Source organism: Leptosomus discolor, chromosome 19 (genome assembly GCF_034619465.1).
Source record: "Leptosomus discolor isolate bLepDis1 chromosome 19, bLepDis1.hap2, whole genome shotgun sequence".
NCBI lineage: Eukaryota > Metazoa > Chordata > Aves > Leptosomiformes > Leptosomidae > Leptosomus > Leptosomus discolor.
This window is the reverse complement of record NC_141409.1, coordinates 5517469-5544953: the sequence shown is the minus strand read 5'-3', so window position 1 is coordinate 5544953 and position 27485 is coordinate 5517469. Positions and strand designations below refer to the sequence as shown.

General features: G+C 51.6%; 1 protein-coding gene across 1 annotated transcript in view; it reads left to right on the top strand.

The window, feature by feature from the left end:
- ASTN2 (astrotactin 2) overlaps nucleotides 1–27485 on the top strand; it is a 354284-nt gene that overhangs the window by 257134 nt on the left and 69665 nt on the right. The window contains exons 18-19 of the mRNA XM_086475491.1: nucleotides 7346–7479; nucleotides 8651–8799. Of these exons, the coding sequence (XP_086331617.1) occupies nucleotides 7346–7479; nucleotides 8651–8799 (283 nt within the window). The remainder of the gene's footprint in view (nucleotides 1–7345; nucleotides 7480–8650; nucleotides 8800–27485) is intronic.

The window sequence follows — 27485 nt, the reverse complement described above, 5'->3', positions numbered from 1 at the left end:
GGAGCCTGGCGCGTGGCTGGGTCCCTGGCAGGGCTTTTGGTGAGAGCTGCTTCCCTGCCTGTGGCCGGACCACAGTGTGCTTGTGCCAGCAGTGCCTGATGCCGGGGACCTGCCGAGCCCCCGCTGGGGCAGTGGCTGAGATGGCAGCTCTCAAGGTTGGAGCAAAATTCCCCACCGCTCCTTCCCAGCCCTTGCCTGCGAGCACCCGTCCCTTGCAGAGCAGAGCATGGCCACTGCTGACCACTTCAGTGTCCCCAGGGTGGCCTTGGCCAGGGCACTGGGAGTGAGGACCAGGGGAGCCGCAGGCAGCAAGTGTGCCCAGCCCGTGGTCGTGTCCCAGGGGAGCGCTGTGCCAGCTCCAGCGACGGGCAGCTGAGTTGTCACGGACCAGAAGGCAAGCAGGGGCAAAGAGAGGGGAAAGCTCCTCTTTCATCCATCATGTCCTCCATCCTTCAAACTACTTGCTCTCAGCTTGCTCTGAGGATGCACTGATGATGATGGACCACGTGTCCTTCCTTCCCCCCAGAGCGGGCAGCTGCTCGCACAGATGATGGCAAAGCGGTGGTGGCAGCTTCAGAGGGAGCTGCACAGACTGGTGTCACTTTTCCTGCTGGGTCCAGCTGATCTCTGTGCACTTGCTGCTCGCTTGCTCCAGTGGCTGTATTTCAGCAGAAGTGCAAAGTGTAGCTGGTTTTGATATCTTCTGTTGGTGGTTCTTGGTCGGGTCTCGGGGTCAAGGTTGTCTTGCACTCGCTGTTGTAAGGGACCGTGTGATGGAGCTGTGCCCTGGCTGTGTACTTCTATGCGTTTATACCAACCCTGAATTACCAAGATGGATGGTCTAAAGGGCGCACAACGGGGTGGAATGTGTCCTTCAGAACCTCCATGACCGCTTGTCCTTCAGGGCAGCGGGGGGCCCACCCTCGTTTGTGCGAACTGGGCTCGCCATTGCGCCTCTCCAGGCCCTGGGCAAGGAGCTGCAGTATCCAAGTGTATTGCTGGTGCTGTGACTCACAGCTTTGCTGTTGACATTGCCCTCAGAGGGCAGAGCAGACGAAAAAGAGCACACCTGAGGAATCTGGCAGGCCGGCGCTTTTGCCCTGAGACCCCATGCTCCCACAGCAGGAGATTGCCTTGTTGGGCATCGTCTGGGCTCTGCTGCTGGCTTTGAAATCACAACTGTGCCTTGGAGAGGAGCCCTTGACTCCGTTGTGTAAACATGGACCATGCAGCCATCCTGGTTCAGCGCGTAGGGGAGCAAACCTCCACAAGTGGAGACCACAGACATGCCTGGAGATCAATCCTAGGCTTGAGCAGGACTAGGAGAAACATGAGCCTGAAGAGGAGGGATAGGAATTGAGGCAGAGGCTGGAGAAGTCAATTGAAACTCATTTTTCAGGGAAGAGTTCAGCCATATCGGTTGAATCCCATTCAGGAGGGCAGATATCTGGGCCCTTCCCATTTTTCTGTATCTCAGGGCTGGTTCTCTTGATGTCCTCTGCCCATCTGGGCCTGGCAGAAGGAGGGTGAGGTTTTGCAGGATGCTGTAGGGTAGGGTGAGAGGCATCCCTGAGGCCATGGGCTCACCTTGGCCCCCACATAGCACCCGATGGCAGAGCTGCTGGAGGACAGCGATCCTCCCTGCACATACACGGCTTCCCCGAAGCAGCCCCTGAAGGCGTGGGGAGCTGGTGCCAGGGATTTCTTTTTCTGCTGCCAAAGCTGAAAGGGAGCCAGGGCGAATGGGGACAGTGTTTGTATTGTTGAGGTGAATTTTTTGGTTTGGTCTGGGGTGTGGTGTTTTTTGTTTGTTTTCGCTTTGTTTTAATATTTGCTAATTGGCCCTTGTCTTCCTCCTCGCTCACTTGAGCATCCCGCTGCAGCTCTAGCCCACATCCGACTCGCGTTAGCAGGGGAAGAATAGCTGCATTGTAACCGCCCCGATCGTGCTATAATGGGGAGCTTTGTAGCTGAGGTGTGAAAGCGGAGCCGGCTCCCCGGGACAGGACTCTCGCTGCAGCATGAAGGCTTTTATTTCCCCTGCTGCCAGGTTCTACAGTGTCCTCTGCTGCTCCCTTGGATCCCATAAATAACAGAAACCAGGATGCTGCCCACCCTGGGTCCCTTCCAGCACCCTGACCTTTCCGGCAAACCGCTGATGTGCCTTCCCAGGATGAAGTGCTGGTGATTCTGCTCCCCAGGGCCAGGCAGCCGGAGGCAGGGAGGGTGTGAGCAGCACAAGATGAGATCACCTGCCAACAGCAGTAGGGAAACTTCATCCTCCTTTGCTGTGAACCTGGAGCAGACTTTCAGACGCGAACTGCGTGATCCTGGAAAGAGTCTCTGGCCTGGGAAATACTTAGTTTTCCTCCTCCCTTTCTTTTTTTTTTTTTTTCCCTCTTCTCCCAGAGATGTCTAGACGAAGGAGCAGCGTTTATCTCCTGTGAACAGCACTGAGCATTACTGTAAGGGCATGGAAAGCTTTTCCTCCAGCCATCCTGTCATCATGGTAGCATCTCGTTCAGGCTGTGAAATCCCTCCTTGAGCCTGCATCCCATAGTCTTCTTTCTCTTGCTGCAGTCAGTATTGTTAGTGCTGTTTGCAGACCGGAGTACAGCGGTGTCTGGGAGCACCCGGCAGTGGCCTGGTTGTGCCAGGCGCTGTCTGAGGCAGCATCACTGGGCGATTGGGTTTGCTGGTAGGTGGGACAGGGCTGCACCTTGCCGGGCAGCCCTCTGCCTCCGCCGGTGGCGCCTGCCTGTGTTTGGGGGAAGGTGGTGGGGGTGCGCAGGCACCATGTCCGTCCTGCAAACGGGAAGGGACAGAATGTCTCTGCTGGCTGCAGTGTGCCTGGGCGTGGGGCTGAGCCTGTCCACCGGCATGACCTTGCTTCCACTCTTCTTCCCTTCCTTCTACGGGTAGAAGAAGAAAAACGAACAAGCAAGCAAAGACCAGGGAAACTAGTGGAAAACCCAAAATGTACCAAACAGCCAGGTTTTAGGTCATCTCTGATATCTCCAACGTACCTGTGTCCAGCCTGCATGCTCATTTGTGGTTATTTTTTTCATTTCCCTGTACTTCTTTTTTAATTTTTCCAGAAACTGAGGTGTGCATACCAACCACAAAGAAACCTTGACTCAAAGAAAGAGTTGAGCCAGATTTTCATATCCCTGTCAGCCATGGAGAATACCAGGTGTTCAAACACAGATAAGCACCCAGCACACGCCCTTTCCAGTACCCCATCTGGAAACCCCAGCCCCTGCGGTGTGTGCAGAGTCCTGCAAATGCTGATCTGAAAGGTTCCTTCATGTCCTATGATTTACCTCTCTGGGGATGTCAACAGAAAACCCACAGTCAGAAATAACTTAATGCTTCTCCCTCCATCAGCCAGGTCTAACAGAGGACAAAGGAAATGTTCTTCTATATTCTGTTGCAGAGCGTCTAAGCTATAAAATGGGGCCAAATGGCCTCCCCCTGAGCACAAATAACAACAGGAGAAAGATCCATATGCAATCGAGTGTAGGATAAATGTGCTTAGCTGATCGTTCGTTTCCCTAATATTTTTTTTATGAATAGGCTTAACTTATGGTAAGATGGGACTTTATGGTCCTGTAAGTCTTGCTCGTGTCAAAACAAATGAACTAGCCATCCTATGGGGGAACTATCAATCCAATATATGTGTGTGTATGGGTGTGGGGAGTCAGACCTATTATACCTTTAAGAGCAAATTAGATGCTGTTCCTATGATTCATAATGCTATATATCTAATGGCATGACTCGTCATCTAGAAAATAAACGTTTCGAGCCAGTTTCTCATCTCATAAATTTCCCCTCTGGCACTGAAGGACATAAACTAAATGGGCTGACTCACAGGGAAACAATACAATTTGGATACTTTTAAATGAAAGATAAAATTGCCTCAGGGCACAGAGGGGCGTTGAGGTCCTGGGGAGTGGTTGGCAAGCACAGGACGGCGCGTCGGGGGCTGCTCTGCCACCGCCAGCAGGAAGGGCTGCTCCTGGGAAGCCCTTCACGCTTGCAGAGCCTGTTGGGTTTTCCCAGCTTGGTAGCTTGGTGTGACCACCATGGCGAAGCATCCGAGGTGGAGGTGGTCGTGTTGGAGATGATCTTGTTGTATGTGCTGTCTCCCGGCAGGGAGGAGAGTTGCACATTTCCAAGCATGGCAGCAGGGAAGGACGGGAGATGTGGAGGTGCCTGCTCCAAGACAGGAGGGGAAGGTGATCCTTAGCCACCACAGACCGGGGAGGTCCCTGTGCATTCCCACCTGCAGCTCTCCTGAAGACTGCAGCTGCCCGTGGGATGGGTCTCGGCTCCTTTTCTACATCCTTTGTCCATTGCTTTTGGTTTTCCTGTGCCGTTGGGCTCCTGGTGTGGGTGGCAGCTGCTGTTCCCCTGGCTTTGTGTGAGCAGACCCGTACCTCCCAGGCTATGCTGTCAGAAGGAGAAAGGGAAGGAGAGGTTTCCACCTGGTTGCCATGTGCCGGCAGCGTGCCTTTGGGGCTGGGCTGGTGAAAGCTACTGCCTTTGCGGGGGAGGGCGGCAGGCAGAGCCTGGAGCAGGCTGGGAGAGGTGAGGGAAGGAAGGGTGGGCTGTGTGGGAGCTACAGCAAAAGCTGTACCTGGCTTCAGGGCTGGGAGGACCACAGAGTCCTCAAAGCTCACAGAGACCCTCCATTTGTCCTCAAGTTTCTGCAGAGCAACTGCATGTCCCCACAGAGCAGGCCGGTGTCCCCGTGGAGGGTGTAGAGCCTCCTAAAGTGATGGTAAACATCTTCACGTGGGGAGCTTCATCCCTTCTTTCTGCACAATCTTACCCATTTCCCCCCATCAGTTTGCTCTTGCCACTTCCCCATCCTTCAACATGCACTCCACACCGCCGATGGGAAAATCCTGGAAACCGCTGGCTTGAAATCCCACTGGAAAGTGAGGGAAAGTGAGTCCTAGCTGCCTGGCCACCCCAGCCTGGCCCTGACGTCAGCTGGCTGCTGGCAATCGGAGGGAGGCAGCAGCCAGCACCGGCGGCCAGCCGTGCTCCGAGTAACCTGGTTAGTGCGCGTAGGTGCACTCGCCTTAATGAGTGCAATTGAAGGACGCATCGATTAGCTAACCTCGTTTGTGTGAAGGGTGACACAAGGCAGATGACGGCTGGGTACCTGCAGGATCTAATTAAAATGTGTGCGAGGCTGGGCAGGCAGAGCAGAGGGGATTGCTCATCCAACCTTGCGCTTACCAGCGGAAAAAAGAAAACAGAAGGAAGAACAGGACTGTTGGATTTGGCTAAAGGGCATGGATGGGGCGGGTGGGATTTCTTCTCTGGGTTGGGGATGTGCAGGGAGGAGCTGGGTCAGGGGCCGGGGAGGGAGCACGCAGAGCAGCAGGGGTCGGGGCTGGGGCTGGGGTGGCAGCAGAGCGGTGCTGTCAGGGTGACGGTGCAGCTCTTCTGGGGATCACCCAACGTATGTCTTCGCCCATGGTGCATGTCTGTGCACACGTGTACCCGCAACATACGTATTTATCCTGCTTCCTAGGGAGAGCACACACTTCCCCATCCATCTATGTGCATCATTTTCTGTTTCTATCCCCCACGGACCTGCTGCTCTCTGCAGAGGTGTATCTGCACCCATTTATCCATGTGTCAGATAAACTCCTGTCTTCCCTGCTCTCCAATTACTTCGCGATGCCCTTTCCAGCCCAGTGCTTCAATTACATTCTGAAGAACAAAGTAAAATAACGTCACATTTTCTCTCTTTCACATTTTTTCCTTCCTTTCCCCCCCCCCCCCCCCTTCTGGAACCATCCCGTTTTTTAAATGCCTGGAAACAGAAAGTGTTTTAGACAGGAGAACCTCAAGGCGCCTCGTTAAAGGTGCTCGGGGTGTTTGGGGAGAGCGACAAAACCCCGGACAATGGGAGCCCTGACGTCAGGCTCTATTTATACCTCCTCTTTTCAGAAACCTCCCCGGGATGGCGCTTTTCCTAGAGTTTTCTGCTAAATGCCGCAGCCACTGGAGCCGTCCCTGTCCTCCTCAAAGGGCACATTTTTATCTTTAAGGCGTAACCTGGTATCGCCAGGGCCAGGCATCCGCAGGCGGCTTTGAATGGGCGGAATAGTGCTGCTGCGAGCTGGGCTGCGCTGAGGCTGGCAGCGAGGCTGCTGTACGTGGATGAGGACCCGTGAAGGCGTTTCAGCCCCGAAATGTGCCTTTTAAAAGGTCAAAAGCATTACAAAGAGGTTTGTTTTAGTGAAGGAAGTTTTGGTGTTATGATTATTGTAGGAGGGTGTTGTGGCTTCAGAGGGTTGGGTTGAACGTTGGCCGTGTGTGTATGTTTGCAGCGAGAGATGCTGGTTTCCAAGCTGGAGGTTTAATGAGGCACGACAGGCAAAGGGTAGCAGGAGAAACCGCTGTAAATCCATGCAGTCTGAACTACAGCAGGGTATGGAGCGGGGGATGCCCTGTCCTGCAGCGTGGGGACTGACACCAAGCACCCCGAGCTGCAGGATGAGCACAGGGAAGACACCATGGGGTTAGACCTGGAGGGCTTTGGGAATTCAAAGTGTTTCAGCCTCAGACCCCAGCAGATGAACAGCTTTTATTCTGGGGATCCATTAGCATCATTAGGAGTGGTTGGGAGGGCTCCTGGTCAGGCTGGAACAGCCTGCGGAGGGGAGACTGCCCGGCTGGGGAACACCCTGCAAATATTTTACAGGATTTTGGTTTTTTCTTCCAGATACTGCTATTTTGCTTGTGAGTGTTCCTTATGCAAGAGTAAAGCAGCAGTTTGCTTGCAGGAGGGCAGCTCGTGTGAATAACAAACCTACGGGAAGGATGGAAGTGGTCTGTGTTGTTGGGGATGTAGGAATTACTTTATTCTTAGTGGGACAGAAACAGCTACGGGATGGGCGTGGGGAAGAGTTTCATCGTGCACAGCAGCAGCGTAAAGGTACCCTACGTATGGTGTCCAGTGTCACAAACAGGCTTATGTTTGTATTTCTTCAGGCAGCTCGGCCCTCCGTCCCTGGAGATCCCCTCAGTAGGGTCGTGCAGGTGCTCCCCATCCCCACACCAAAAGCAGCACCCGGGGATGAACCAGCATCACTCGCTACACGGGAGCTAAAGTGCAGGGAGGTGAAGGGACTTGCCCAGGGCCACGCAGAGAGTCCGTGGCAGAGCTGGGGAGGACCTCGGGGCCCCCCCCCCCAGTATTTCCTGATCCCGGGGCTCTGCACACATGCACCTCTGACGCTCAGCACCGTGCGGCCAAGCCGCTGGCCGGATTTCACCGAGTCTTTAGCACACGTGTTCACGCTTTTTGTTCTCACGTCAGGCTTTCAAGGGAGCCCTGATGAGCTCATACTGGTGCTCGGGGAAAGGCGATGTTATTGAAGACTGGTGCAGGTGTGACCTCAACGCCTTCGATGAGAACGGACTCCCGAACTGCAGCCCTCTCCCTCCGCCTGTGTACGTATCGATACGAGGCCCTCCCGCGGGTCACAGCCCCCCAGCACCAGCCCCTTTCCCGCAGGCTCAGCCCACGGGCACCTCCTTCCTCTCACCTTTGAGTCCCGGGGCCAGAGTCCAGCACTCCTTACTGTGTGACTGATGCCTTTAGGATATCCTGGCTCCGGCTGTGGCCCTGGAAAGTTTCCTTATAGATTTTCATCACCTGATTAGCAGGGCTTGTAGAATGGGATTTCAAATGTTGAAAGAAATGGAATTACCGTGCAATTCATTGTGGCTTGTCAGAGCAAGAGCAAATCAGGAGCAAACTGATGGGGAATGAGCTGAGAAAGCAGGAAGACTGGCTCCAGCGAGCCACAAGGAGCAGAACACCTTCTTAGTGAGCCAATATCCTTGGAGGGGATTCGTTTCCCACCCTGAGTTCAACAAACACGCTCGTATGTTTGGAGCTGGACTCTCCATAGCCCTGTACTTTGTGTTGTCATTCACCCTGGTGCAAAGGGAGCGGATGCCTTTACACTAGTGCAGGCAGGAGCACAAAGCTGCTCTCTCTTCACCCCTACCCACGTGGTCCCTGATCCGGGCAGGAGCTCCTGCGCAGCTGCCCTGCTTTGGCTTTTGCTCACACCCAGCAGAGGTTTGCTCATTTGCAGCTGGGTAAATTCACAGCCACACCTGCCCCTTCTCTCCCTCCCGCCCTCCCTCGCCTTTGCTTGCTGGCGGTGCAGACTGGACCCTCCCCTCCTGTAGACTCAACCCTGCTGGGGTGCGTGAAGGTTAAGCTGGCTCTTCCCCTTCTCTTTTGCTCCTGGGCAGCTGGTCCTTGGTTCGCTGTGGGGCTGCTGAAGTTCAGCAGTTCTCCCAGGAGATGAAGGCTCCTTTAGATGGGGTTTTTGGGCTTGCATGGTTGTGACTGCATGACCTAGGCTTTTCCAGGAGCAGGGGGAGGTAAGCATACATGTTGCAGTAGGCTGGATCCAACTGGCCTTCAACTGGAAGTTCTTCCATGCTCACCTACCTGCTCTCCCCTTGTGCCCCCTGTCCTTGTGGGTGTGTGTGCACATCCCTGTGTATGAGTGTGAGCCCTGCCTGGGGTTGTGCTGTTGGCAGAGGTGGATTCCTCCCCAGAAAGAAAGCTGATGTTTTGGTTTCTTTTCTGTCTTCTCTCCAGCCTGCGGCTCTCCCCCAACGTGGAGCCCTCCAGCACCGTGGTCTCTCTGGAGTGGCTGGATGTGCAGCCCGCCATTGGGACGAAGGTGTCTGACTACGTCCTGCAGCACAAGAAGGTGGATGAGTACACGGACACAGACCTCTACACAGGTGGGTGCAGCTACCGAGGGCAAGCTCCTCTGGGTGCAGAGGGTGCATCCTGGGACCTGCTGCTTTTGTGGAGAGCGGTGCAGAGTGCCAAGGTGTTACATGAGGTATCAAAACCACTCCATTCAGGAGAGGTTTCTGAAGGCTTCTGCAGACATTGGTATTTGAGGGGAAGGGGAAATACAAAAACACAGCGTGGCAGAAGGAAATTTTTGGGTAGGAGAGCTGTGAGTTGGAGTTTCTGACTGAAGTGACTGTTTGATCTGATCAGTCTGAAATGCTGCAGGGTGCTGAGTGTGGGAGGAAGGTCAGCCCTCAACAGCTCAAGGGCTTTACTGGTCTGTTCCAATGAGTACTGCATTGTATGCCAGCCTTTGAAAGGACAATTTAAGTTGCCTTGCACACCTATCGAAGTAACTCAAAGCCTGCAATATTTAGGGAGATCATTTAAGCAGCACAAAACTTCTCCAGGGGAACCTGAAACTTCCCTGGGTTGGAGTTTGGTTCCCAGCTCAGGCTTGGACTGAGCGCTCTGTGCCTTGCAAAGGCTTTGTCAGCAATTCAAGCCATGCTCCAGGAACTGCTGGGGAAGGTGGAGCGGTGTGAAGGATGGGGTTTGATTTGGGTGAATCAATGATGTATTTCAGAAAATAGCACTTGAGACCTTGAGTGATGCTACTGCTGCATGGAAAGCCAGGTAAAACTTCCTACTGCTTTTCATTAGAGGATTTTGGATGTAGTTTGTCAAAGAAGCTCATGTGACGTGTCAGGGGCAGCCAGTGTTGTTGACCAAAGCAGAGATTTACCTTTGTCTGAAGGCTCCTTCCCCCAGGTGCTGGCAGTTCCGAATTCCAGCCCCCTCCTAGGTAAGGGAACATAGGAAGAAGATTTTCACCTGTGGTTGGAGCAAAGCCCTGCAACAGCTGCTGCTTTGGGTGATTAAAAACCTCATTTGCTTTAAGGTGGAGCCTGGTCAACTTATACAAAGTGTGCATGTCCAGGCTGCCTGGAAGGTCAGGGAACCAGACTGAAGGTGGGGACAGGGCTGGCATTGGATGGGGGGAACCTCACTGCACTCATACAGTCTTGCAGAGGCTTTGTGAACATCCTGGCAAGATATTTGTCTGTGTTTCCCTGTTGGGAAGGCAATCTCAGGAAGACCATTCAGAGCAAGGTTGGGAGTTGCACACAGGCAGTTTTGGTTGGAAGCTTTCTCAGCTTGTGATGGTGGCTTTTTTTCTTCTCCTCACTAATTTTGTAAGACCCTCTGCTGCCCTGAGCTGCTACAGAGAAAACTGCTCCAGCTCACAGCCACAGGGACGTTTTCACCCTCTCTGTTTCTCAGGCCCATCTATCCTGCTTCTGCAGCCTCTCTTACCATCATATCCAAAATTTTTGTGCTACAAGAGCTGGACTTTTGCTGTTGGAGGGAGCCAGAGCCCCACATCCTGGGGGGCCCTGGCTGTTTGTGGAGACTCCTGTGAGAAGGAGCTCTGGTTCCCAGCTCATACACCAGTCCTGTCCCACAGGAGCTTTCTCCTACACCTTGCCAGCATCCACTTCCAGAGTTGCCCAATGTGGCCGTGGCCCCTGGGGTTATGTTTGTGGACATGGAAGAAGGCTGGTCCTTTATCTTGGAGGGGCACCCTCCAGTAACAAAGAAAACAAGCCACCAAAGGAGGGGCTTTGTTTTGGATGGGGATTCCAGATTGCTCACACCTCGGTCAGGTGAGGCCAGACCAGGGAAACGTGAGGTTTCTCCTTTGAAGTGGCTGAATCTTTGCCTGGCAGCCAGAGTAGGAAATACAGATTATTATTATTATTTTCCTTTTATGACTGCCATGTGTTTGACAGGCGATTGTATTCATTGTAGGGAACTGCCCTCCCTTTCCCTGCTCTGGGGGACTGTTTGGGACAGAATGACCCCATTAACAATTAAAGAGAAAAGCCAATCCTAAATCTCTCCCTTTCTTCTATGTTGTTTATAACCAAACAACATTCCTGCCTTCATTCCTTTCTTACCCTACAGGCCCCTAATGCCAGATGACTTGATTCTTGCAAATACCTTGCATAGGTTTGCAGAGATGCTGACTGCTACAGCTCTCAAAGGCTTTGCTTGGTACCATACTTCACCCAGCCAAAAATCCTACCATAGGTGTCCCCTCACCACCATCACCCACCTGTCCTGCTGCACCACATCTCCATCACATCTGAGAAGCAGCCACAAAAAACACTAAGTCAACCCCAGAAGAGGGAAGCTTTGGGAGGGGGGTGTGGGATATGAGATTTAAATAGGTTTTGCTGGATATTGCCAGATCTTTCTTCCCTTTGGTCTCCTGGCTGCTGGCAGGTAGGAGCAGGTTGTTCTCGTTGCTGGGAAGTGCTCCATTTGCAGATGGTGGCAGCACTGGGCTGGGAGGATCCTGCAAGGTTTGGGGGCTCTTGAGGCTGCTACCATTCATCCCTGGGACCTCTTAAGTTTAAATGTGTGGGTTACTTGTGCTTGTGTGGAGGAGAGGGTTGTTTTATTGCGGTGGTAGCCATTTCTTATTGGGCTTCCTGGCATTGGCTGGGGCTAGAGCTGTGCCAACCTGCTCTTCAGCCCCGTGGCAAGCTAGATAGTACCTGGCCCCTGCCTAGCCTGCCTTCTGCCTTCCTCCTGTCCCCCAAAAGCCTCCAGCCTCTCACCCTTGCAAAACTCCTTGGCCTCCCCCTTGCTTTGCAACTGGAAGATGTAGCCTTTCCCTTGAGCCAAAAAACGTTTGCTCCTCTTCTTCTTGGAGCAGAGTCAGGAGAGAGTTTTGAGGCTGGTCTAACATGCGTCTCCTCTGCTCCCTGCCGGGCTCTGCGCGGGGCAGCGATGCTGCAGGATGGGGTGGAAGGAGCCGGGAGCTCGCATGGGTTGGCTGCCCCCGGCAGTACGTGCTTTTTAAAGAGGCTTATTACTAGTGCTTAGAAAAACACAGCCTTTGGACCATCTGAGGCTAATAGGAGGTGAACTTGTGTGTGAAACAAACCACGCTTTCAACACCAGCGCGCGGGGAGTGAGCGGCTCTCCGCTCGGGAGCCAGCGGAGAAGACGGAGAGCAATTACATCCCAAACTGTTTATTAAAACTTGTGGAAATTACTCATAACTCCATGTGTGCGACGGCTTTGTAGTTGAGTGATGCTCTTTGTCTGAACGTGGGGCTCTCGAAGAGGGCGCGAGCGTGTGTGTGTGTGCACAGCCAAGCCCGCCAGCGCATTATGTCATGGACGAAGCAGGCGCTGCACTTGAGAGAGGGAGAGGAGAAATGTGTTTTACAGGGTGAGGTACAAACTGAAATGGCTGTGAACATCTGGAACTGATATTAGGCTTGGAAAATGTTTTCTGTCACTCCAACACTCCTCTGGAGGAAGGTTTCTGAAGTTAAGAAGCTCCAAAGGGGATGAGGGGGAGGGACGAGGGAATAACATGACCGTGGCGCAAAGTGCTTTTTATGTCTCGGTTCTGGTTGCCGTAGCCAGGCCATGTCTCTGCTGTTGCTCGTTGCAGTGGCCCTGGCTCAGAAGGTCCCCTGGGTGAGCTGAGCCTCACCGCCTGAGACAGTCCTGCATCCTCCAGCCTGTGATGGATAGGACAGAAGGGTCCTTGCCCTGGCTTTAGGGTTGGGAGCTCTGGAGCTGAGGTGGGAGGCCTCATCTGAAAGACGAAGGGTGAAATCCTTGGGTGGGAACAGGCAGACCATCTCTGGGGCCCACCTGGGAGGTCAGACCCACCTGGGGGTCGGTGCAGATTGGGGTGGTCGCCGTGAGCGTGCAAAATGCAAGGTTTAAAAATAAAAAAGTGTTTTGAATGTGTCTGTAGCATGTGCACAGCAGGCCTGGAGACAGCTGGGGGAGGATGAGGGGCTGGGCTTTTGCTGTGTGATGGGTTGGGGTCCATGGGCTTGGCAGGGGGCTGCAGGGGGCTCCTGGCGTGACGGCTGTGTCTGCTGTGGTGCTGTGTATCTCTGGGAGCTCCTTGGTCCCTTTCTCAATGTTCCTCTCCCTGGTACAGTTTTCTTCCCCTCCTGCCCACGTCTCTGTTTGCTGCTGGGTCTCTGAACGCACATCTGTGCGGGGCTTGGGGGGTGGCCACCACGCGCCTTCACAGGGGACAGTGAGGAGGCCTGGGGAGGTGGTGGTTTGAGCATGTGAGCCATAAGAGCATCTTGAAACACTTTGCTGGTCATAAGTCAGACCTTGCGTGCTCTGAGTCAGGAATGGCTTCTTGCTTGCTGTGCAGATGGAGGGGTTAAAAACCGAGACACAGAGATAAAACACCTTCCCCGAGGTCGCAAGAGCTGGGCAGTGAATTAACCTCAGCACAAGACCCTCAGCATTGCACGGTGTTCACCTCCCGGGGCAGAGAGGGGTGCGGGTCCTGGATTCCTCCTGCTTTGTGCCCTGTCCTGCGCTCACTCAGCTGACCACTGAGCTACGCTGCACCTCCCTGTCATTCCCCTCCACCAAGGTGGTCAGCCCTGTGCCCATGCAAAGCACGTGCATAGCTATGCTCCTTGAGTGTGAAGCCATCTCCTCCTGCCTGTGCTTCACTGTCAAAGTGGGCAGAACTGGCAAGACACAGAGAAACGAAGCGTCACTTGCTGTCACTGTGGTTGGGAGTGACAGCGAGTGTGAATGTGACGCTGCCACACTGCGCTGCTTGCTCTGCGTTACTGCCAGATCACGAAAGCATTGTGAGGCTCTACCTTTCTCCCAGCCTGTCAGCTTCTGTCCTGTTCTCTGTAGGCTTTTGTGCTGTGAGTTCCTCCCTTTTTCTGTGGTACCACTTCTACAGTCAGTGAGAGTCAGCAGCTGGGTCAGTGTAGTTGGGGGTCTTGTGGGGTATTAGCTGAATGAAGTAGATAACAAATAAGTACACCACTTGTTTGCTTTTCTACAGCAGTGCTTCTGTTGGTCATGAGATGCCATGTCCCAGGACAGGTGAGGTCTAAGCAGAGACTCCCAAGCTTTATTATTTCTCACGACATCCAGGGATCCTGGCTGCTCCTGAGTCTCTTTGGCTGGGCAGCAATCCTATTTGTAAGAAGTAGCCCTCCTCCAGAACAGCTTGTAATCCTCAAAGAAAGGAGAACAGAAACACAGCTTGCTGAATGAGCTTGTTGGAGAGCGCATAGACCTCAGAGCAGAAGAACGCAGATTCTAGCAGCTTGGTCAGAGCCCTCTGGTATGGTAGGGCCGTCTACATACAGGACTGTGGCGTGGAGAAGAGCTAGCAGGTAAGCTGGGGAGGGTGTCTGGAGAATAGACTGGGTAGAACAATGGAGAGAAATTGAGGGTATGGTTATATGAAACCTGTGTGCATCTTCGCGCCGACATTGCAGGCTTCTCTGGAGCAATGCTGTTCTGCAGAGGAGTCTTTGAATACACACGAGGTCTATAAAAGAAAGTGAAAGAGGTCAAACCAGAAGGCTTAATGTTTTGTACACTTGCAAGTTGTGCTCTGAATTGAGGTTTGAGAGTGTCTTATTTATAACTTAACTCTGTTCTGTAGAGCATCATTCTGACGTGTCTGGATGGCCGGGGCTGTGTAGATATAGCTATGGCAACCATCACTTCCAGTACACCCTCTTGTGTGCAAGCTGTGCTGCTACTGTCATGTGGAAACCTGTGATAGGCTGGAAGAAGCAGAGAAACAACTATACGGCCAGAACAAACACCGTGCCTGTCAATAAGGAGTCAGTGCAATCTCTGTACAAGCAGGTTGCACTCCTATTACATGCCTTAAAATCATCTTTAGAGTCCTGACTTCCAAAGAGTGAGTAGTAGGAGCTGACACTGCCCTTAGAAACTGTAGGAGCTTGAGGTCCAGCCAGGAGTTGGGTAAATACGTCAACATCCAGAGTTTAAATTCATGTGAATGAAGTGTGGAGGATGTTAAACCATGAGCATTTAAACGAGTTGTTGTTAAAGACGCTAATGATCTTGAGGGTGGTGATGGTACTGACTACCTCTGTAAAGCTCTGTGGAGCCAAAGCACTCTCTGTAGGTTTTTGTACATTTTTGTAGATCACTTTTGATTTGTATGTTGACCCAGGCTCTGCTGCTGGTGGATCACAAACTGAGACTTGGAAAAGAGACCACAGTCTCCTTTGGTTTCAGGAGAGCAGTTTTTCTGCTCTCCCTATCTACGATACCAGACTGCTGCTCTCAGCACAGCGATGCTGGTGGTCAGGAAGGTTAGTGCTCAGCCTGGGAGCAATAGACAGCTCTTTCAGGGGGCATCTGTGTGTTTGACACGTGTTGAAAAGAGGTCCTTGAACATCACCGAAGTAGAGGAGGACCTGATGGTGGTCAGGGGCTGGTGACCCACCGTTGCCAGTGTTATACTCACTGCTTGGTTGTCTCCACCTGCTCGTTCCTTGGAGATCTTCCTGGTGGATCTCAGCTGGTTTCTCAGTGGGCTGGTGTTTGGCTGATCACAACCAGTCGGTGAGGACTAGCTCACTCAGGTGCTGAGGATGGAAATGCAGCAGAGCTTCGCCTGCGAGCGCCTGTGCGTGGGGAGACTGGCCAGGGCAGGGCTGCTGCGTGGAAGCTGTCGTTGCTGCTGCCTCTCCTGTGACTAGCACATGGGTAAAGATGTTTTCAACACCCAGAAATTCAGCACTCACCTTCTTGAGTGCTGAATCCACTTCACTTGTTAGCAAAAGGAAAGATGATTCAAAGAGAAGCCTTTGAAGAAAAGGTCAAGTTTTTGGAAGCTGCTTCCTGGGACGTGTTGTGTAATAGCACCAAGCAAGTGCTTAATTTTGGCCATTATACTTGCTGTGAAGCGCTGATTTCTGTCCCACTGGGACAGCTGTAGTTATTTCCATCTACCACTGTCATTTTTGTGTCCTGGAAAGCAGAACAGAAGTGGAGGATTCTCAGCTCTCAATTAAGATTGAGTCGGTTGGTGAAATATTTCATTAATTCACATTTCCATATGGTTGTTCCAGGTTTTTTATTTTTATCTGCCCAGACACCTTTGGGACAGAACTGGGTATTATCTTTGCTTTCCCCCAAATCACTTTGTAGGTGGAGAGCTGGGTCTGTCTGCCCGTTCCCTGCTGAGGATGGAGCAGCCTGGATAGTGCCATGAGTATGTCATGCACTTTAAGAGCGCAGTGTTTGCCAAGGGCTCTGTGCTGTGTGTTCAGAGCTACCTCTCTGTCAAAGCAAGGACAGCTGTAGATGCTCCCTTCTAGCTAAGAAGGCTCTGAACTTCTCACATGGCAGTTAATGAGGCCAGTCATGGAGTTTTTTTACTGGTCTGTAATTTTATCCTCTAGGATTAAGTTTCTCCTGATCTGGAAAAGTCAAGGCCACAAATCCATCTTGTCAGACAGCATCAAAAGTGAAGGCTGCTGACACAGCCAGGCGGATCATGGCATGTGAGTGTAGTTCAGTGGAACTTTTTCATAGAAGCCTTTATTGAGTAGACAGGCTTTCCTAATCAATAAATTGTGGCTGGAATTTGGGGAAGCTCAGTCTGTGTTTGCAAAGCTAGTGCCTGGCAATGCAGCCCTGAGGTATTTGGAAAATTTATGCTGTGGGGCATCCATGGGTGCAACAGAACCCTGATCTGGGAGGAAATTTGGGGATGCTTGCTGAGTGAAGTACATGGGTCTTCCCTTTGAATGGGCTCTGAATGACTCCCAGGCTAGGATTCCCTGCCAGCTTAGGATCTTCCTGGAGATTTTGCATGTTCCTCTCATTTGGGCCAAAGCCTGAGATGAGATCCTGAACAGCATGGGGAATCTACTTTCCAGTCCTCTGGCTGCTGTTGAGGTTTCCCATGAATTCAGCTTTGTCAGGTGGCTGAAATACAACCCAAAAAATTAGACAGCATCCCTCCAAGCTTCTATGGAAAGAAATAAGGATAGGAAAGGGATCCGAGGAGGCATGAAGGCTGCCTTGTGACAGCTTATTCTGTTCTGTTTGAAACATCTCAACCCCAGTGCAGGAGGTACTCTGGGGACCTTGCAGTCGTTCCAGGCTGTGATCCTGTCCATTGCCTGCTCTGCCCTGCTGGCACCAAGGCTGCTCTAACCCACACCATTCCTCAAGTGTGTCTGTGTTAGATGGCACATGGTGGTGCCAGCCCTTCATCTCTGCATCTCCCAAGCTAGGCTTTGTACGCTGTGTGTCCTGAGGACCGTCATCCCCTGCCTCCCTGATCACCAAGATGATGGGGGCTCCTCTTGTTGGGCAGTGGCTCAAGGTGGGGCATGTCGTGTATTCCCCATGTTGCTTTGGTGTCAGGGAGGTTAAGTAAAAACAGAGAAGGATTGAATCTTGAGTCGGGGGATTTGCCAATTAAAATATCTGCTCCTCCTGCAGGTTTCATATGATACAAGAGCAGGGAGAGACCTTCCCCATCTCCCCTGTGACCCCTTCCCAGTTTGTTCAGCTTGCTAGGGATTGAGATCTGGCTCTTAGGAGCGAGGGGGCAGCTGGGTCTAGGTTACATTTCATGCTGTTTAGATAGGATAAACCTTTCCTCCCTGTAATTGGGTGATTGGACTTGTGAGCTTTCTCAGATATTAATCTGGAGACCCTAGAGGGGGTCAGATTAGGTTATGGAGACATAATAGGAAATACTGCTGTGGCTAGTTTGGGTTATGGGGGATAGGGTGGATATTCTGCAGCATTCCCCTGCTGGGTTCCCCCTGATCGGGCCTGTGTGGTGGGGTCAAGGAGCGGTCTTATCTCAGCACCGGGTTGACTTGGTCTTTGCTGGGAGGGACTGCCTCTGAGCGCTTTCCACGCTTGTAATCCTGCTCTTCCCGAGAACAGGACCATGACCTCTCCTTTGCCAGAGGGAGGGGTGGGTGGTGCTGACCTGCCACTGGGGCTTTTTCGCAGAGGAGAGAACATCTTCTTTCAAATGGATGTGATGTCTCCAGGAAACCTGGGATAGAAAAATCTTCATATTCTGAACTGATGTTGTTTGGACCAAGTAAGATCCTCCTCCTTGCTAGCACGTGTCATGCCAGTCATGGGGAAGGGGTTGATACATCCCAGAGGGATCATTTAGAGCAGTGAGGATTGGAGTGCATGCTTTCATCTGTCCCATGTGGGAGATATATTCGAGGAAGGATGTTGTGTTGATCCAATCAGATGACCAGTGAGGTGAACTTGTCCCTCATGGGCCAAATGAGTGTATCCGTCCTGATTGGGGATGCTGTGCTGAAGCAGCAGCCCAAGGGGTATTGGAGAAGGGAAACCCACCATGTTTATGCCGCAGATCTGTTGGGTGTATGGGTTAATACCACCTCCTGTTCCTGCGTGCTGTGTCCAGGAGAAGCTGTGCAGCGTTGCTGGACATGAGTTCTGCTGATACAAGCCTGGCTCAGGCACCAGTCTGCAGTGCTCCTTCCAGCCCTTGTTTCTTTTTGTTATTAACAGTGAGATGACAGATAGGGGTTGGTCATTAATTTAATAAAGGAAGTTTCTGATCATGACTGCAGAAGCAAAGTCCTGGGGTTTTTCATCGTGGTCTGATGACTCACCCTGATGAAACAGGGTGGCGCTGTGATAGGAAATACCTCCCTGGAGCTTGGAGCATGGCAGTGGCTCTTCTTACATAGCAGCCAGGCTCCTACAGTCATTCTGTCATTCTTGGATGGGCTGTCCATGGGACTGGTCTCACCAATATAAGCATTACTTCCACTGAGAAGACCTGAATTTCAAGTCCAGAGAGATCCATGGTCCTATGCAGCTAGGTCAATTTGCTGGCTTTAATGAGGCTCGTTCTTTGTTTCCCTGGTGCTGGTCCTGAACACCTGCCCGAGGTGGCGGTGGAGTCAGGAGTGTTGAGGTATGGCTGAGGGACCCCACTCTCCATCTCCCCTTTTGTGGCACACTCACATGTGTGCACACTCACGTGGACACTGAGGGCAGGAGTGCAGGTGCTAGCAGCATGGCTGTGCTGCGAGAGGAGAGTTTGTACGCGGCAACAGATAATACTTGGCTTTCCTTTATCCTGTGCTGTCATCTGTGGAAATCGATAAATCTCACCAACTTCATTGTGCAGCCTGGGAAATTGAGGCATTCAGCAGTGACGGCCAAAAATTACATGTGAACTCTCAATCCAGAAGAGACAGTTAAGAACAAAGGGTCTGAATTCACGTGCAGTTAATATTTACTGTGCTTGCTGCTTTCAAGCCTCAAAAGTTCACACTTGGCTGCAGATTATTTTCAGATCTGTTTCCAGTTCCTCTAGAAAACCTTGGTGCTGTCTTGGTAGATGGAAAGTGTCAAACCCAGGTGAATGTGCCTGTCCTGCTAGGGATCAAGGCGAGCAGGAGTGATAGCTACCCCCCAGGCACCAAAGAAGCCATCGAATCTGCTTTGTCCTGGTGCACAGCTCTCATGGATGGGGACATGGACTGTGTCAGACCCTGGGGGGACAACGTGCAGTGGCCGCAGTGACTATTCCCCCTCAGCGTCCTGACTTCACCAGGGGTCCTCCTGCAGCTCTGCAGCTGATGGAGCTCCCTCTGCCAGACGCCCTCAGGATGGTGTGATGGTGTCCAGCAGCACAGCCCCATCTCAGCATCCTGCTTTCTGGGGACAAAGGCGTGAGACTATTGTCTCCTTATTTAAACTAAGGAGCTTTCTTTGAAACCTCCCAGACCTTTTCCAGTCCTTAAGGAGGAGCTCAGAGAAGCAGCAATAGCTGCTTCAAATTGGGTGTTGGGGCCTCTAGACCTAGAGAGAGGCTGTGCGTTCCCCTCCCGGAGGGGCTGGGAGGACTTCTGGTGCCTGCTCTGCCTGGCCCCAGCTCCCAGCCTCTCTGTTCCCTCCTGTCCCGAAAGCGGGCAGCTGCGGAGAGGCGTGCTGGGGCTTGTTGGGAACAGGGCTGGAGAAGGGAGACTCAGAGCTGGGGAGATGGCCTGTGATGGGGTGAGACGCAGGAAAGGCACCTGGTTCATCTGGGCAGGGCTGGGATAGCGTGGGAGGTGGGTAGCCAAACGGGCGCTTCCCACTTGCCCCAGCGCTGTGCTGTGAGCATGGGTTGCTCGGCATCTGCCTGCGTCCTCCAGCTGCCAACAGCTGGCGCGTTTGTGGGGAACACACCAAGCTGCACCGGGACCAACCCCGCTTTGGCACGGCCGGGTCAGCCAGCTCCCTTCAGCTCTCAGCCGTGGGCTGGTCCAGCACCCTGGGTGCTGTGGTGCCTGCAGAGAGGGTCCTCTCCCCCTGGGGTACCACGCGAGCAAGGTGCTGGGGTGAACCTCTGCCCTGCTCCCTGCATGTGTGGCGGTGGGCAGACAGTGCAGTGGGCACTGAAGCTGGGCAGCGGCGTTGGGGATGGGAAATGCCTTCCTCCCTGCCCCCTGTGTTCATCTGCTGACCTCCTCAAGTACGTGATAGATTCCCTTTATCTGCTAATATTAGTCATAAAACAATCCAGATCTGTCCGTAATCTTGTTAGAGCCTTTGACTCTTGCTCCTGTGACTCCCAGCAGCTTTAATTACAGATACTCACGCTGGTGATTAATGTCTTGATTCATCTTCAGTGGCACCAGTTTTACATGTGAAGCCCTCTTTCCCCCCACAATGATTTGTGCAAAGGGGAAATAATCCCTGTTAAACACCAATAGCACAGAAATGTGACATTGGCATTTTGCCTTTATCTGGCCCTTCTGCATCCTGTCCATCCTTTCACTCATCTCCCCCAGCCTTTCATCTCCGAGAGAGTGATCCTAATTGCCGCAAGCTCTAATTTTGCTGCACTGTAACCCATAAATCACTCTAACACATGGAGCATTTTCATGCTCCTTAACAAAAAGAGCAAGATTTTCTCCTCTGCTGCGTGTTTTACAAGTGACTAATTGCATCAAGGCACCTTTGAAGCAATGACTTCATCAATTGCTCGTCCTGCAGATGCGCTGCTTGTTATGTATGCCTGATCAGAATCCTACATTTATTAGGATTAATTTATTCTCCAATCATTTTTCTTCCGCCACAAGGACAGGGAAGTTGAGTGATGTTACTTGCTCAGCTACGTAAGCACGCTTTCTTGCCTCATTACTGAGCCTGAGATATTTTTGTTACATGCTGAAACTTCTCCAAATGAAAATGAGTAATGTTACGTCTTGGACAGAAGTGCTCCCGGGACACTAGAGGAATCAAGTTATTTCAGGGTGCCTACAAATTTGCTTTAGATCTTATAATTTTCCTTTCTAATTTTGTGGGGCCCCCCCCAATTTTTTGTGGGGCACATGTCTGCATGAGTGATAGCCATGGGCCAAGAGTAAGACTATATGTTTCTCCCAAATACAGACCATCCAAAAAGGGGGGTGGTTCTTGCTGTAGGTTAGCAAATCTTTATGAGGCTGCTGGCAGATATGCTGGGTGAATGACTGAGCAGGAGGGGTGTGGAAGGGCTGGCCATATAAAAAAGGATGTAGTGAACACAGGCTGAGCATCTCCAAGGAGGAGGCACTGTAACCGGTGAGGACAGAGAGCAGTAAACATGGGCAAATTCACACATTTTCTTAAAAGCTGTGGTCAAACTGATTCGTAGCAGTAGTGGGGGATAACAGCTGCCAGAAGCCCTCGACTCAAGTGCTAACCTCCCACCCCCAGAAGGAGTCCTCTTCTGGGAAGGATGGAGCTTGTTTGCATCCAGGCAGGAATTTTGACTCTACTACTTCCAGTCTGGTGTTCATCTGCCCTTAATTCACTGCTGGCCCCAGCAAGTGTCTGGCAGGGAGAAGGATTTCGCAGCATATCTAATGGACAAATGGGGTCATTTTGAACCGCAGCTTGGTTTAAGGCTGTGGTTTGAGGGAGCTGTAGCAGTGCAGGAGAGCCTCACCTGGATGATGTGCAGTGCTGGGATGAGGAGATGCGCGAGAGAGGATGGGAAGGAGCCCTGGGGGTGGATGGTTACCTTCTGTTGTACTGTGAAGGAGTACACCAAAGCCTCTGTTACACGGGCTGGCAAAGTGCTTGTGCAGCATCGGGGAGCTCGGGTGTGGCGAGAGACCAGGGAAAAGTAGGTGACTGCTTTGGAGAGGTTGGAGAGAGGGCAGTTCTGGACCTAGGAGATGTACCGAAGCCCAGAGCTGTACAGAGGTGTGCTTGTTTTATCCAGCAACAGCAAGCTGGCAAGACATCGACTGTTTTGATGGCAGACCTGCTGTCCTGCTGGATGCCCAGCCTCGGTTCATGTCGTGTGTGACATGGCCAGCTGTTAACGAGCAGTGGAGCGGAGACCCGATCCCCGGCTGGCACAGAGCCTCGCAGTCCAGCCCCATGGTGGGGACTTGGGTTGGGGTGGGTGAAGAGAGCGTGTGGCCAAAAAAACGTGTCAAGAAGCAGGGGTTGCTGGTAAATGTGGGTCTTTGCCTACAGAGGGGGCTCCTGCACTGCCCAAGGCCCTCCGGGCTGGGAAGGCAGGAGAAGGGATGCAGCGGCTGCCAGCTGACCTTTCTCAAACAGTTCATGGGTTTCCAGAGCAGCCGAGGTGTCAGCGGTGGAGAGCAGTCACAGCTTCCCAGTCGCTGGAGGAGGAAGGCAGGGGGCACTCGAAAGGGGAGGAAAAGGCTCCGTCCTGGAAGGGTGGAAACCTTGCAACCTATTAACCGTTTCTCAGCGGAGAGAGATGGAAAGCAAACAAGGGTCTGCGTTCCTCCTGCGCCGTGCTTGCCTGCTCCCATCCCCTCTGCCCGTCTTCTCTTCTGCCCCTGCTTGCCTTTCCCTCCTGGCTCCTGCGAAGGCAGGACCTGGGATGTTGAGGATTTTGGTGAAAAATCATCCCTGCCCCACCGAGCTGAGCAGAGCTAAACAGAACAGCGTGCTGGAAAGCAAAGCGTGCCTCTGCACCCAGAGCCTGGAGGTCCCCGTGGCTGTGTCTCTGTGCAAAGCCCTCTGCTTTGTCGGAAGGCTCTGCAATCAGACTTAATTAGTAGGCAGGGACCCACAGAAAAACCTCTTCCAGCTCTTTTTTTAACCAGCGTGGAGCGGGGTGCTCTGTGTTGTCAGGTATCTTTACTTGTTGAAAGCGCGTTTGTCTCAAGCAAGGGAAGGGGCTGAGTTGCTCCACGACAGCCTAAAACGAAGACACTTTCGCTCACAGATGACAAAACCTGGGAGTAAATTAGCAGGCAGAGTTCTGTGAAAGGAAATGTTTCCTTAAACGTTTCCATAAAAGCTAATTGGCCTGTAAGAGCAGCGTACCTGTGGGCACGCTGCCTCCCGGGGTTCAGGGCTTGGGTATTCTATTCCTGGCTCGGCTAGTAATTTTCAGTGTGACTTTGAGCAGGTCATTTCAGTTCTTTGTGCCTTGGTTTCCCTCTCCCTCTCTGAGAAGAATACTCCCTTCCAGAGCACTGATAAGGCTTAAGTACTAAAATTTTATTACTCAGTCGAAGATCCTTGGCAAGGGGATATTACACAGATAGAAGGTTAATGATGATGATAGGGGGAGAATAAAAGATGAAATTGCTGTTTTATTTTTATTTTGTTCTTTAAATGATGTTTAATAGCCAGTTTGCAATTCAGGAATAAAACCCAATCCTCTGTGACCACCAAATTATCTTGCAAATGCTGTTCTATGTGCTCTTAAAGCTTGCGGAGAAAGCGAGGAGCGTATCCCTTCTCTCTGCTCTTAGGAGCAATCAGCAAAACTTGTCTTGAGCAGCTGATCTCTTGTGAGAGTTTTTCTGTTCCCAATTAGGAAGCTTGTCTTGATTCATGAATAATTAAGAGAGCACTTCCCGAGAGTCCTCCACCCAGTGTCATGGGTCTGTTGGGGGCTGATGGTCCCCGCTGGGGACATCAGTCACACCAGGCATGGTATGTGTTGAGACAGCTCCTTGCCCATGATCTGAGCAGATGGAGGGGGATGGAGGGACCTGCCCAAGGTCGAGTAGAAAGTCAGGTAGACTGGGCAAACAGGAGTTCAGCTCTGCCAGAGGGAATTAAAGGCTGAACAGAGCCATTACCCCCACAAATCAACATTGTGCCTTTCCAGAAGAATCTCTAGGCAAGCCCATCCCACCACTGTGATGACCTGGAGAGCAAAGTTGCCCCTTCCAGGAAAAGAGCCTGTTAGTGTTTGCAGCGATGCTGTGAGCTGGGAGGGGTGCCCGCAGGGTGGGTGCCCGCCCAGCCCTTTGCTGGCCCTGCAGCTCTGCCCACGGTGCCCGGCCTGGCTGCCCCGGCAGCACCTCTGGCCACCCCAGTTTGTCATCCTCACCACAGCCACTGTAGGCTGTAAATGTCAACCACAGCTAAACCGAGCACAGTCTGTGGCTGGGTGTTTGCTTATTTATTTCTTTTTTCATCTGTTTTTTTCACAAACACTAGCTACGTCAAGAATGCCATGTTTGTCACCCTAAACTATTACAAAAGTTAAGGTCAAATTCATGGAATAGTTTTGGCTGGGGAAAAGAACAATATAGATGAGTTGATCCCTGGTGGGTGAAGCGTGGGGGCTGGAGGATGCTGTCTCCTCTCTTTCCACCGGTTGTGGACAAGGGTTTCCCATCTGGGTGGCAGTGTCCAGCCATGGGGTGGAGACTGTGTTTGTGAGGATGCACTCTTGGTGCTTGTGCTCTCTTTTACCTGCTGAATTCCACTTTGGAAAAACACTTAATGGTCTTGTTAGACCAACTGATATACCTGGAGAAGTAATCAGGGGAAAAAGGATGAGCTTTTGAACACGTGGTACTTCATTAGTCACCGGCTAAGCCCAAACACCATCCCCCTGCCCTCCTTGTGGTCCAGTGGCTCATTTGAGAGGTGCGAGACCTCTGCCCATTTTGCCTGTCTCCTCACGCACTGTCACACCCCTCTGGTTGCCCACACGACCTTCCTCTAATCCATTCTTCTGCGGGTCCCCATCACCTCCCACCAAGCTCATTGAACTGTTTTCTTTCTGCACAAATTTCCACTTCTGAGATTCTTTTCCCCCATTTGCATCTTTGTGTCCCTCGCAGTGAGCTCCCCCCAGCCTTGTCCCACAGGCACAGCAGCAGCCTCGCATCTTCTCTAGGTTCCCCTGCTGCACTGCTGAGCATGAATAGCTCCAGCCAGGAGCCTGCTAGCCTTCCATGGGTGACAGTGCAAAATACACTTGGGGCATTGCTTTTTGGTTTCCTGTGCAGTCTCATTTGGCTGCAGACAGTTTTCCCTCGGCTCATCTTTGCAATATCTCTTCTTGGGAGGCTGGGTAATGCAACTGCTGCATTTGTCTGGGTTTTGTGAAGTGGCTTATCCCTAGAGCAGACAACAGCCTTTAGCTGTGGCTTTGTAGGAGAGTGTTTGTCCATTCCAGTTTTGGCACTGAGCACAAGCCCTGCAGGTAGCTGGGTTGCAAAACATGGTGCTGCTTTCTGCTGGCTGGCCAAAGTGTCCATCAGAGAGCGGCTAGTCTTGAGCCAGGTCTGAAGACCTTGTTGGCTCTTATTGGAAAAAAATCTTCAATGCATCTAAACACTTCCCTGATGAGGCAGTTCAAGCTCTTTGTTTGCACTGGCAAGCAAACCAACACCAAAATCGCCGCAGCCACACCAACTGCAGCACGATTCATGGCCCCTTAATCTGACTTGGTGATGAAGTGTCAGCACGATGGGAAAAATCACTGTAGGAAGATGAAGGAAGAAACCGAATGGTCTGTCTTTATTCTCGTTTTCAGCCCTGTGATGTGGGGCTATCCTGGTGTGTGTCTCCCCGTGGAGGCTGTCACTGACAGAGTCTGGGTGTGTGTCTCCCTGTGGAGACACTGGCAGAGTCAGGCGCACGTTCCCTCTCCTGGCCATGTCTGGGAAGGATTCAGCTCCAGGTACAGGGTGTGGTGTCTGCACTGGGGAAGGGACCGTGCTCCCATTAACCCTCCCACCTCTATCAATATGGTCATGGTGAATATGTTGAAGACATGGGTTGATGGGGGGGCAGGGTTGGGGGTTGCCCTCTGTGTCTGTACGAAGCCGATGTGGGACTATGATGGTGACAATATTTCATAGAATCGTAGAATATCTCAAGTTGTAAGAGACCCATAAGGATCATCAAGTTCAACTCCCTGAAGCAGAAGTTGTCTGCTTGTATGTGTGTGTATAAAATCTCTCCCAACAAGACCCCGATCTCTCTTGGGACCTCGAGCTGCTACTGCAGGATGAAACGATCGAATTCCATTGCCCAGCAAAAGGCCACATTGCATCAGTACAACACATCTTTGTGAAGAAGAGGAGCTCCGTCTACCTCTCTGTTTAAGAGCCAGGCTGCAAGTTGTTGCCAGACGAGCTGTTTGTGTAATGGTTGATGGGGAAACGCTGTGAAAGGCTGGAAGGGAGATCCCGCAAGGTGTGGTTTTGCCTCCTGCAGCCTCCCTGCCCATGCTCTGGGTCCTGCCACTTGCTTGGAGCTTATTCATACCAGGAATAAACCCAGCCCTTTTTTGACCTTAAGTGATGTTTTAGGATTTCTTTTATTTGTGGACCTCGACGTGGCCTTCTGCCGCTATTTGTCTCTCCAAAAAAAGGATTCTGCTCTTTCAATTTCTGCGTCCAATTTGGAGGGGGGGATATTGCCAATCGGGGTCAGTAAATAGCTCATCTGACTTCGTAATACTTAGCATTTAGATAGTGCTTTCCACCGTCAGAGCCCTTTGCAAACTCCCAGTAATCCTCCCAGCACCCCTCGAGTTAGGTAAGTATAACTAATCCCAAACAAATAGCTTCAGTGTGGAACTAATGTAGAGAATGCATAGGAGTAATTTAAGGTTTAAAAGAAAACTAGTGGGTAATCTCGCAACAAAATTAGAAAAAAAGGGCAGAGAGAAGGGAGAAAGCCCCACTTATTGAATGTGAAAGTTAAATCAGACTTGAACACGTTAGTTTGCATTTCAAGTAGCCACTTTGGCTGCAAATATTACAACTACTTATTGTAGGTCCTGCCATTTGGAGGTATAAAATACCTCAAAACTGTAATAACTTGTAAAATAATTAAATTTAAAATGCCCTCAAGATTAGCCTTTTTGTGCATGTTAGACCTTACCAGTTTCTCCATATTTATTTTTAATCTTGCAAACAATACTGAATTGCATGTTTTCTGTGTGTTTATATCTAACAATTGTGTTTATGTATTAGTTTCCTAATTTCATCCCTCTCCTGCCTCTCATCTCTGATGACTGGGAACTCAGGAGATTCACACACCCTCACTAGTAGCTTCATCAAAGTGTCTTGTAATTTGTGTGTCTTGGTTCACTTTTTTCCCAGCTCCGGCTGAACAGTTGCGTTTGGTCGCCAACAGAACTCATTAGTCCATGTTCCATTTGGGATAAATTTCTGAGAGTAAGAGCTCAAAATCAGATTATCTTTGGAAACTGAGTAACTGATCTTTGTCCTAGATGATGACCTGCCGCCTTGTGCATCCTGCACGTGGTGCAGGAGACCACCTCTGAGGGGCTTGTGAGGAGGAAAGCTGCAATTAAAGGCTTGGATTTCCAATTCTGATGGCTGAACAGGCCACCTGCCATCTGCTTTCCAGTGTCAGCCATGGCTGCTGGACCAGACCTAGGGCTCCAGCAGACCAAGTCTCCTGTGAAAACCCGTTTGCTTGTACAAGTATTTGCCCATCTAGGAAATCTCCTTGCAGACTGAATGACTCTGAGCTGGCAGTTTCCTTGTGTGTATCCTCTGAA